At 35.1% G+C, this 13,063-nt stretch overlaps 1 protein-coding gene across 1 annotated transcript in view; it reads right to left on the reverse strand.

Moving 5' to 3' along the window:
* USH2A (usherin) overlaps positions 1-13,063 on the reverse strand; it is a 407,004-nt gene that overhangs the window by 332,198 nt on the left and 61,743 nt on the right. Inside the window, exons 11-12 of the mRNA XM_064509686.1 lie at positions 6,752-6,947; positions 2,726-3,367 (exon numbers count right to left, since the gene is read on the reverse strand). Coding sequence (XP_064365756.1) covers positions 2,726-3,367; positions 6,752-6,947 — 838 coding nt within the window. The remainder of the gene's footprint in view (positions 1-2,725; positions 3,368-6,751; positions 6,948-13,063) is intronic.

Raw genomic sequence — 13,063 nt, forward strand, 5'->3', positions numbered from 1 at the left:
CCTCAGACTTATTTGGGGACTGGAGAAATTAGTTTTCAAATACTGCAATCTAGCACATCTCAAAAGCTACGTTGCATAATGGTAAAACTGCTGTTTTATTTGGCTTCGTGTAAGAGTCAAGTGTTCCTCTCTTTTCATATACCACTAGTTAAAAAAAAAAGAAAGTGTAGAGAAATCTACTAAAAATTTTACTTGTATGAAAACAAACTGGAAAACAACAGGCCACCAATACAGCTTAATAGATGATACACATGCTGAATGCTCTGGAAACAATTCTTCAAAAATTCTCAGGGTAAAATCATTTCCCAAAGTTACATTTGGTTTGGTTTTGTATTTTTCTCCATTGGCAGCTCTTCCAGGATCAGGATTTTTGTAAATGTTGGAAATCTCTCACACTTTATCAAGGCACATGAAAACACGGTAACATGCAAGCATCCTGTCTTTTTAAGTTATTTTAAATACCATCAGCTACAAGAGACGCATAACTATCCAGAGAAAAGACAGACATATAACCTGTATTCCTCTCAGAAAACTCAATTAACAGTTGAAGTGTCCCAACAACCTAAGAAGTTCTTAATACATTTTTATGGTTGCCAGTTTTACCTAATTAACTGCGTGCTTTTAATTAGGCTGTGCTGGCTACAGATATACTTCAAGTGCATTTTGTTATCTTTGTCCGAAGGCAAAGCCAAAGGACATATTTAACATACTTGAAACCAATTAAACTCTTCCATACTTCTATAACTTAATTCCGCTATTACTACTACATTTCCCTCATCTAATCTTTAAAAAAATTTGGATGCATCTACAAGTGGATATTATTATATTTACTCATAATTATATAATAGAAGACCTGTGCAAATTTATCAAAAAAATGGGAGTTGCGCTGTTATTTTTTAAGAACAGTTTTTATTTTGACGCATTAAGTTGTCTAACATGTTTCACCTCTTCCATTTCATCGTGAAACTCCTTATTACTTACTTTCACTAAGCTTGTTGTTGCATTCTATCTTTGTTCCACCTCTCTTTAAATATGCGCTGCCATCAGCAGCCATGAACTACCTACCAGTACAGTCTGGGTTTCTGGAGATTTTGGCTTGTGGATTTCGGTTTTGTTGTTTTGTGGGTTTTTTTTTTTTTTTTTTTTTTTTTTTGCTTGCTTTGGCTTTCTAACAGCAATAAGCAATAGTAATTTACCTCTAAGCCTCATCTTTCCTGTAATAATCACCCCTTTTTTACCTTCTCCTTTGCAATATATTAACAAAGAGTATTTATAAAAAAGTATAGCTGTATTTAAGATCTAAATCAGCTCACATGAGGATTACCACTAAAATGTTAGTGAAAATACCATAATACGGTGTGCCACACTAAGATCAATACAACACTCCCACAATGTTAAGGACTTAAACTTTTGGCTGCAGAAGAGAGCTCAGTGTTCATCACATACACACTTAGATTCATTTCTTAGCAACTTTAAAAATAATTCTTATAGCAAGACTTCTTTTTAAACAGAAACTACTCTATAAGTATTCCTTTGAGTGCCACGTAGGCTTTTCCACATACCAGTCCGTTCATACTATCAATTAAACCCTTCTAAACCATTTAGTTCTGCATAAACCCTGGCCTTTATTTTTCAAGGACAAGGGCGGTCACTGACTCGGGAAGCCTTGACATCACTCCTCTGCCGATCTCTGATTAAGTGGCTGCTGTAGTGGGTTAGCAGGTCAAATAGCACTGGAGGAGGAACTAAGAAAAACAGAACACTGCCTTATTTATTAGTATATGTACCTAAAATAATTTAAATTAAAATTTTTTAAAAAATTCTTAATGGAGGTTAAGCAGCTTTTTTAACCTCTGTTCAAATTATTGAATGGCATATTAAAACCAATGGGGCTATAATGTACCTTCTAATGTGACCTGCTACTTTAATAAATTGCATATGTATTTAACTTGAACTAAATCTATCTGTTTAATATTTCTAAGGGTAGGTTAATAACACCTGTAGTTTCACTTTATCCAACTACTGTTTAAAACAAAAACATTAAAATATAACTACAGAGCTACCTACTTAAAATGAATATTTAAAACTCCATTTACAGCAATACAGTATGGGACCTTGAACTGTGATGCAGCAATTGCAGTATCAGCTATTTATAAGGCCAAACCGTAAGTAACCCTTGTGAAAGTCAGCACATCCCCAACACGGTAAGGCAGGGGTAGGTTTTTCAAGCAGCATGCTTGCCAGTCTCGGAGTTCAAAAAACATCTCTGTACCTCCCTCCATGCTGAGCCTTACGCATGGAGAATTCTTCAAGAGGGCTCTACCTCAGTTTTCTTATGGGTACAGATGCTATTCATATAGCTATATGCTATCATACCTCTTAGACTGCAATTTAGTGAATGGGCCATGACAAGTTGTATATTTTTTCAATACCTAGAAGCACGAGGCCTAATCCTATTTCAGACATGCTGGAACTACTGTAATAACACAAGTTACACAACCCCTGTATGGCAAGAGAATAAATATGTGATAGTGAGGGGGACATTAGTTCTTCATTCTTACTCACAGAGTTAGGAACAAACATGAAAAAATGAAATTAATAATAACTTAAGAGATATATCAGGCATCAAGCTCTGTAGCTGCACATTAAAAACTGTAGGAACTATGACAACACGCAACAAAGCAAAAGTTACTACATCGGATAGATTTTCTTCCAATTTCCTTACCAGGTTTACACTCATTGCACCTTCTTCCCTGACGATGAGGCAAACATACACACTGTCCAGAAATGTGGTCACAGATTGTTCCTGTTAATGTACCCAGAGTGTCACAGTCACAATGCTGGCAGCCACGGAGGTCGCTAGTGGTGAGGTTGTACATATGAAGCATGCACTGACTGCACTGAAGGCCAGTTACACCAGCTTTGCAAGGACACTGTCCTGTTGATTTGTCACACAGCAGAGAGCCATTTACTGTACCTGCCTTATCACAATTACATGGCAGACAAACAAAGGAAGGATTCTGTTGTGCTTTGTGGTAGCCATCTATGCATTCATTGCATTGTCTTCCTCCAACATTAGGTTTACATGCACATTGTCCTGTCTCAGCGTTGCACACAGTTCCAGAAAGTGACCCTGCAATGTTACATTCACAAGCTTTACAGCCAGTAACATCCAGGCCATAAAAGTTCTCCACGCAGGTGTCACAATGAAGTCCTTTCACTTGTTCCTTACAGCTGCACTGCCCAGTAAGAGGGTTGCAGAACTGGTTCACTGAGCCATGGATGTTGCATGAACAAGGCTTACATCCCTCCTCATTAGAATTTCTGAGACCTTTAAATCCAAAATTGCAACTATCACACCTATGGCCTGAGAAGAAAAAAGGTATTAATAAAAGAAAAAGCCGAAACACCATTCATTTCAATGAAAAAAGAATAATAAAAGTACATGTATACTACACTTTAAAAAAAAGAAAAAGAAATGACTAATCTTTTCTTTCACCACCAGAATTAACATGAATTAAAAGACTGTACAAATCAATTGAACAACAGTGGCATCCCAAAAACCTGTTTACTTTTCCAATTTGTTTCAGAAACAGTACGTTTCAGTTGGCTTCTCAATACAATTTAAGATACTTCTGCAAGAGATTTTAAAACATACCTAAGAAAAAAGAATTCATCTATGCAACCCTCAGAATACTACTTGTTGCATGATCAATTGTTACACTGACTCTCTCTTATTTAGTAGAAACACAATACAAAAGAAATTGTGCTGGGATGTCAATCTGTTTTGATAACAGATTTATTTATTATTTTAAAAATATTAAACATTCTAGGACAAAACAAGTTAGACTAATTACAATGAATGAGTTACTTAACACTGTACTTCAGTTTTAACATTGATTACATGTATGTTGGTGTTTATTGTTAGCCCTTACTGAAAGCAGAAAATGCTTTCCATAATCTAGAATGAAATAATATTTTTATCTATATGTATGATTTAGTTAACTCCTACAGTGCATTAAAATCTAAACTGTTTTCTTAATACTTCATCCTGTAGCTTTATTAGCTTTGTTTTCAAAGTCATTGCTTTATCCCTGCTCCAAGGGATAGCATTTGTATTTTAGTTTATAAAAAGTACATTACAAGAAAGCAAACTAGATTATTATATGAAAAATGCAAATTTACAGTTATGTATTTTTCCTTGCAATGGGAAAATCCTTCACTATGAAGCCATCATTTAATTGTTGCACCCAGAAAGAAAATAATCTAATGTTCTAGCAAAATAGTCATCATTCAAAAAATAAAAAAATACAAAAATACCTTTAGTAACTTATATGTAGAAAATCAAATTTAAAATAGTAGGAAATGCTTTATATACATGGATAAAAACTCAAAAACTCCAACAGAAGGCAAGTTCCTTTAACAGTGATGAATGACTCACCTAAGGCATATCATTTAATTTCAATACGGAAAATAAAAAAGGACCACTATTGCTGCAAATTTTAAAAATAACTGTATTGTTAACAAGAATTATGACTCATTTTGAACTATTAAAATTGGTCTACATGGATTCATATCATATCAGTTTTAAAAATATGCGCAGTGCTTATTTGAATATGCCATACATATTCCTGACAGGTAATCTATTCCTAACGATACTGAGGAAGGCCTACAGGGCATCACATTCAATGTTAACAAGTACAGGGGAGTTAGCATGCTTGGCATTTAATTCACATTCTTCTACCTTTTTATTCTAGATGAATGACCTACTTTAATAAAATTATTGGTGCTAATGTATTTTACTGGTGATAGAATCATTAGTAAGATTTAACAGTTGTGTTAACTCTAACAGTTCACATTTCATAACACCACAGTCCATAGATGCATTTTTCTGTTATACTGTTTGTTTAAATAGATAAAATGGCAACAGACAGATTGCTCTAAAAACCAATTTAGAAATCCAGAGAGGAAAGCTTTCTTTGTTAAAGTTTACTGCACAGTTTTGGTAAATTACATTTGGTAAATCAAATTTACTTAAACACGTACTAACATATAGAAGCTTATTTACACTTGGTTAGGAAAACAAAAAAGAGAATCCAGTCTGAAAAGAATTAGGTCTTTATCCTATGAACACTCAAACACTTGCTTAACAACAGCGACCCACCATATTTACAGGTAAACATTTACACATTTTTGAGTATAACTTTTTTCAGTGGAAATAAAAATAATTCTTATTATTTCCATCAAGGAGACAAAATTTTTAACATACTGTGTAAACAATCAAGTATGCAAGAATCAGATTCTGCACTTCTTGCATACCAAACGCCTACTGAGGTTAAAAAAATAAAAAATAAATAAAACGTCTTTGCAGACATAGGGGATGAACCTTACCACACCCCAAAACGTAGGCAAAGAACATGTAACTAAGAATGCCATGAAGTCCCATTTTAATGAACACAGAAAATGTTTTTAAGATGCATGTAAAAAGTCACAGGGATTATTTTTGACTCTTAGCACCCCTTTCACTACAGGGAAAAAATAGGTACTTGGCATTCCACAGGAAAGAGAATACAAACTATTAACATTTATGTCTGTCTACAGTTACTTTCCTTATTTGTTGTTATTTTGTATTTGCTTTTGGAAACCCCAACCACAATCAGAAAAAAGAAAAGAGACAAAGAAAGGCTCACAATGCTGCAACCATATAACAATTCAATATTCACAATTCAGTGAATTATAAACTAGCAGATACTTGAATTTCTGTTAATACAACCTAAAACTATGGTTAGCTGAATAAAAATAGGTTTCTGTGTTAATAACAAAAAAGAGAGATCCTTTTTTGCTTTTTTTTTTTTTTTTCTTTTTTTTTTTGAGACATATGTATGGTCTGAGACATGTACAGTTACCATGCAAGGCTTACTTTATCAGGAAATTCTCCTTGCATAATATTCCCATACATCAACATTTCAAAGTGTATTATATATACTGTGTACTTTGGGCACTTGATAAATTTTGTCCTTATGTGGCTGTGGCTCCCCTCAAATATGCTGGAAGTAATAAATTGCTATAATCAAATCTAATTTCTGAAAAATACCTGTGGGAGTAACAAACAAAAAAGCACGTCTTGTAAAAAAAATGATAAATAACACAGAAGGTAGCAGTTTATTATAATCAGCTTGGCATTGAATTACAAAATTAAAATTATGTGGCCCTTGATAACTAACCCTAGCAATGTACATGATCTGTGGAATTATGTTGACTTATTTTGCATTTCATAGGAACAGTTCAAAGAACTATAATAGAAAAAAATGGACAGATTTATCACAAAGGACTCTGTAGCACAGAATATTTTGAGAAAAAAATCCATTTATTTTGGTCTATTAAGAAAACTAGCATGGAAACGATTTGCTTAGAGCTCATTAAGTATAAAACATTTTGAAAAAGTGTTAATTTCCTAAAAGAAACATCTATGCAGTAAGCAAATTACATTATTTCTGTGACTTATTAGTATGGAGCTATGCAAGCTAATGCAGCTATGCCATAAAGAAACTTCTAAAGGGTTGATTAAACTCAGCTTGAAGCTGTAGTTTGATAGAATTATTAAATTAATAATTTTCCAACAGTTAATTTCATTCATTTTTTAATCTGCCTTCAGCAAAGAAGTTTACTATACTTTTCATTTAGAAATCAAGCGGTTTTTATTTCCAGAGATAATAAGAAAAATGGCTCCGAACTCTTGCATTACACATACCAATAACATTTGCTTTGCACTTGCACTGGCCTGAATTTTGGTGACAGGTAATATCTCCATTGACTGTCCCAGAGGTATTACAGTTACAAGGACTGCAGCCATCAGGGTTTGACTGTTGTAGATTGTAGAATCCTTCCTGGCACTGATTGCATTGTCTGCCAGACACATGTCTCTTACAATTACACTGGCCTCCAATCTAGAAAGATACAAAATATTACAGAATGATGAACATACCTATTTTTAGATGATACACTCATTAGCAACAAGAATGGGAGTATAAGACGTGGAGGAGAAAACTTTAAATAGAACAGAAAAAATAAGCTTGTGTAACTTTTTTTTTCCTCTCTCAAAAAGTTTTTTTTAAAAAAAAGTAAGAGAAACATTAAAGAGTGTGACTACTGGGTTTTAACTAGATTTAAAGCATGAAAAAGTCTTGTGTTTTCAAAAAGGGAGGAAAAGGAATCAAGTAAACAATGCAGAAATATTTACAAGCTGGATGGAGCAAACTGTGAAGAATAATTACAAAATTGTATTGTATAAATGGTAATTTCTCTTAAAACAAAGCACTTTTTGAATCACTCTTACTATAAAATACTGTATCATTTTCAGTGGTGAAGTTCCGCATTTTTTTGTTCAAACCATATGCTTGTTTATTTTAGCGAAAATATTAGTTAAATAAGAATGAAGCAAATTTGAAAGACTCCCTGGCTGATTACTCGAACAATACTTCACAACAAGTTCTCTCTTCCTTTACAGAAGGATGTGACCCAAAGGCTCAGCATGTTTGAAATCCTCTCTGTTTCCTCAGTCCAGCTGGGATCCAAGCCTGCCACCTCAGTGGTGGGATACAAAGTTCCTCCTCTGTTCTCTTAATGGGTAGCATTTGAGTTATTCTATGGTATGCCTGAGCCATCATGATTTGATGGCTTTTGCCTCAAATCTTGTGCAAGATTAAACAGCTCCTGGAAAACTATCTACATCTCAAACCTCTGAAAGACAGAAAAAACAATCACTGTATTCATCACTTTCTGATACGGTGGAGAAACATGCCACAGGGAAACAGAGATGGCAAAGGTATAGGGAAAAGAAAGGAAGAGATTAGGCAACACACAACGTGATGAGGACAGGACAGGGAATAGGGCATACAGAGAAGCATAACACCTGGTTTGGCAAAAAGTTGAGGATTCATAACCAAGGAAATAAAAACCACTACAGAACAGAAACCTCTAAAAGGCAAGCAGAGAGTTTTTGATTCTCTGTGGGCAACAGAAAAGGTGGGCAGGTCATGAAAAAAAGATAGTAGAGTAAATGTTTCATGAAGAAAGCGTTGACTGAAATTGAAACAGAATACTTTCTTTTCTTTCATTTGTATCCTTTTCATCTAAACACCAAGAAAGAAAACCTACAAGTACTTTGGGAAGACATTAGGTCTGCCATTTTTATTACACTGTGGTAGAAATTAGACATCAGCCATTCACATTTATCATTCCTATTACACCGTCACAGGACATGGGATTGAAAAATCATTTCCGAGTTAGAGAACATCCTTGATAACTTCTCGTCCCCAGATGTCTTCAGTGTTCGCATACATCACAAGTACAAATTATGCATATGACCACTAGCCTAAGAAAATCATACCACTTTCAATAAAAATGTAAAACAAAGCCCAAAACCCTTTGTGAAAAAAACTGCATTAAAGTTCCTTATGGGTGACTAATATCCTCTAATTATGACATTAAGAACTCAGGCTTTTGAGAATGAGGAATTAAAGTACTGCTCAAACACCAGAAAGCATGTATGTACTTATACCACCCTACTTTGCCCACTTGCAACTTGCAATACCAGTGAGATGTATTTGCAAAGTCTATAGCTGCATGCGCCATTATGTGTAGCTATACTGAATAACAATAGGGTTAGATGGAGCAGCCTGCAGAACAGTGGTTGCGATATGAGAAAGTCTCGGAAGGTCATGGCCCACTGAGCAACTGACTTCTGCTTCCTGACCTTTGATCAAAGAAACGAAGCCTGTGCATGTTTTGAGAAATTTAGCATGCTCCATTTGAGCTTTGTATTCTGAACACCGTGTTAGTAGTGGGTCATGAGTGTTTTGCTCGCTTTTTTTGGATTCCCAGCAGTTTGCAGGAGTTTAGTATAATGCAGTGTAATAATTAGGTAAGTTAGCATAGTGTCTGTCACATTTGAAATGTGGAAGGTACAGTAAATTATAAGGTGGGGGGGGTTGTTGTTTTGGGGGGGGGTGTTTGTTTTTTTTTTTGTAAAGTTGCTCAAGTACTTAACAGAAGTTACCTCTTCTTCACTACAGTTTAATGGCAGACAGAAAATGTGTTCATGATGGTCATTCTGGGTTAATGAACAAACAGGTTGGAGTGAAAGTTTCATGGTGCCTTGTACCATGGCCTAGTTTTCACAGATTTCATTTTTCCGAACTCAAGTGCTCTGAGGAATGCAGAGATACCAGTAGACAACCAAAATTTTGTGTTATAATTTTCTTTGGGTCAATAAATTTTCTTTCTAATTGTAAATATTGACATAAATGAAAAAGCACAGTCATTCAAATCTAGAGTGAGTCATTGCTACAGCATCAACAGCTGCAGTTCAAAAAACTTTGCTTTTAATTAGCTACCAGAACAACAAAAACTTCTTTTCAGGGTTGTCTTCACTTAAAACCTTTGAGCCAGGCAAAGCTGAAACAATGGAAGAGACCTGTGGTACTTGGGACAAAGCTACTCAAAAGTTCCACATAAGCATATGTTCCTACCTAACTTCCCCAGAAGTGTTCTGTAGTACAATAAAACCTCCTCAGTGTGCTGTCATGATAGATCTGTCACTGATGTATCACCGATATTTTGCAGACAGAGGAAAAAATTAAACAGGCAAGAAAATAATATTTTTAAATAAAACATTTATTTAAAACAAAAAATATTTTGCTTAAAATGCCCCTCATTGTAAACAAAAGGCAAAATAACTCTCTTACCTTTTCGCACTTGCTATTGAGAGAGGGCACAACAGCAAAAAACAGCAACAAGGATTTTCAGATTACTGCCTTTTCAGTCTTGGAGCCATTAGAGAACTCACAAGCAAAAAGCAACTCTTAGCCTAATCCTAAATGAAGAACAATACCTATTTTAATACATAACTATAAAGGAATCATTCTGTGTCTGAGAGTACAGCATACTGGAATTGCATGGTATCCCATCATAGCCTTTATCTTTTTAAAGAAAAATTACACAGAAAGGAAGAAACTTGTCAAAGAAGTGAAACTGCTAAGAAAGAGCATAAAATGTTTGCATGTAGAAAACTTTTATATAAAAGATATCTCCCTCTAGAGCTCAGTATAAACACATAGCACACTCCAAAAAGCTACCTTAGGAAGGAAAGTTTTAGATGCAAAAAGATGACTTTCAAAGAGTGGAAGTCATATCAGAATAAGGAAATTAAATACAAAGATAACCACCACCAAATTTTAAAACCATAATAAGGCAGTCCAAAAACCAGATTTTAAAGTGCAACTTGCTTAAGGCACAAAAGGGAAAAAAAATTTTTTTTCAAATGTCAGAAGCAGAGGAAGCCTACCAGAAAATCAGCAGGGTCAATAAATAATTTAGCTGTACAATAAGCAGATTCAGATTGGACATCAGAATTTTTCCACTAGGAGGGAAATGCAGCATCAGAACAGGTTACCCAGAGAGAATGTGGAATGTCCATCCTCAGAGACATTCAAGACTCAGCTAAACAAAACCACAACTGACTTGATCTAGTGTTGGCAACAGTCGTGCTTTGAGCTGGAGGTGGAGCAGGTGACCAGCTAATAGTTTTACGATTCTATGAAGCGTTTAAGGAAGATAGAGCCACAACTGAGAATACAAAGTATTTCACAACTGTTCACTATGAAGAAGCTTGGGGAGCTACCATTCTGTATCGGGAACAATTTTCAAGACTTGATTCAAATTGGAATATCAGAAGGAAAAGATTTTAGCAAAATTTGATCTATTGAAAAGTGACTATACATGAGAAATAACATACGATGCAGCCAGGAGTTCTAGATGAGCTCAAATAAGAAATTACTGAGTTATTATTTGCTTAAATCAACCTCAGCAAAAGAGGAATAGAGAATGGTAAAATCAACCATCGATCTCCTACAAAGGCTGTAAGGAAGCTTCTGAGATCTACAGACTAGTAGCCTTTTTTTGTACAAAGCAAATTGGTAGGAAGAAGAACATGAGTTTGATATAGTGGAAGAGATTTGGTACTTCTTTTTTGTTTTGTTATTTTTGCAAGGGAAAATCATACCTCATGATTCTACTTCAGTTCTTTGCTTACATCAGCAAAATGTGGAAATATTGCAGAGGCATATGCTGAACAAAATGGGTGATCAAAATGTCAAATCAATTTCTACATGAAAAAATGCAAAGAAAACACATGGGGAGAAACAATGCTGACTACAGGTAGACAGTGCAAGTCCTAAATGAGCTATTACTGCTCAAGAAAGGAGCTCTTAAAGTTGCTCAATTCTCAATAAAAATAATTTGAAAGCTTTGAGGCAGTTATAAGAGACAAATGGAATATCGGAATTATTAGGAAAAGACCTGAGAATTAAACAGAAAATGTCATTCCATCATAAAAATCCATTGTGTAAAAATCCATTGTATATTAACTTTTGTTTTTGTATAAAAAAAGAATCTTTTTACAGGTTCATAGAATGAATATACATTATTTCTCATAATATAGGAAAGAGAGAATACTCATGTAATTATCAGAAAGACAACTTAAAAGAATCAGAAAGAACAACTTTTTCTATACAACACACTTTTAAATTGTACAATTTATTGTCAGAAGATATCATGAAGGTAAAAATCTTAGTGCATGCAAGATGAGTTAGATGAGTTCCATACATGGACATCAAACAGGGCAACTCACATGAAATCCCTGGGTCAGGCAGTGCCCAAAGCAATTACTAGTTGGAATCTCAAAAATTATACCAGGGAAGGATCAAGCTTCATAATATTGGTCACTAGCGGAGAGGATACTTGTGTTAGATGAAAATCTCCTTTGATCCAGTATGGCTGTTCTTGAAAGAAATATATGTAAACTCAAGTCTTATTGTGTGCAGATGGCAGACATGTCCTGATGCAAGTGAAATTTATAGATTACAGAGTGCTGAGAGAAGGAAAGGACACCAATATCCTCAGCATAATTTTAAGTACCAAGCTATTACTGAGTACAACCAGTCAATGAAACCCTTTGGAGATCTCCTATAAAAATTTCTTCCTTCTACCTTACTATTGTATAGAAAAGAGTCTTCCATTTGTAAGGAATACAAGCGGCAACCGGTTTCCAGGTTCTAAGAAGAATTAAACTTTAATGGTGGCTAGAGAAAAGTATAGAAAACTAAAGTTATCAGACTACTTCTTAATACATCTGAAAATAGGTTCCTGTGTTCCTATGTTATAATTAGAGCAATTTTAAGTAATCCACTGGTAGCCATCTGCCACAATGATTTCAAAGCCTTGGAAAACAGGTCAAATAGAAAAAAGATAGTCTATAGGCAAGACAAAAACAGAGCCTCTAATTTTATTCACAAATGACCATCATGTATTTTCACTTACATTTAACTATTTTGCTCCTGCCTTAGTTATAAGCGACTAGAAAACCTTTCCATTCTGCTGCTTCAACCATTTTCCTGTCAATACAGGATATCAAGATAAAAGATATCTATTTAAATTTAGTCTTTGAAATAAAAAGCAACTAATACAATTCTGTAATCCCACTTTAACCCTGCCCTCTCTTGTAAGGATAGTATTATAAGTAGACATGAATATCAGCTAGGGGAAATATACTGCTATAATGCATCCTATACTGCACAGGTTTTATCCTTCATATGCTGCATATACTTCAAATTGCTGTGTGGAATTTTAAAGGAGAAGTTGAGAAATATGCTCCAGATAAAAACATTAGAAGGGGCTAAAAAAGTACTTGTAAAAACAGGAAGAGAGAAAGTGTAGGGTTCTGTGATTGCCTGCCCTTGGTGCTAAGCACTTCAGTATTTTCATTAGTAGACTCTGAAAAAAGAGCAGCGAATAGGCACAAAAGTCGCGCAGATGACAGCAGCTCAGAAGGCAGAGCAAGCATTGCCAGGGCCCAGGGGCACCAATAGGCCTTAAGGGCCATGACCAGGCTCACCTGGGGCCTCCCCCAGCCCCCTCTGCTCAGAGGCCAGGAGCTCCAGCTGAGCTCAGGCCCATGCCCCCAGTCCTTGCCTGAGCTATACTGTGGGTGTGCATGTCTCCTTGA

Source organism: Dromaius novaehollandiae, chromosome 3, assembly GCF_036370855.1.
Source record: "Dromaius novaehollandiae isolate bDroNov1 chromosome 3, bDroNov1.hap1, whole genome shotgun sequence".
NCBI classification, from domain to species: domain Eukaryota; kingdom Metazoa; phylum Chordata; class Aves; order Casuariiformes; family Dromaiidae; genus Dromaius; species Dromaius novaehollandiae.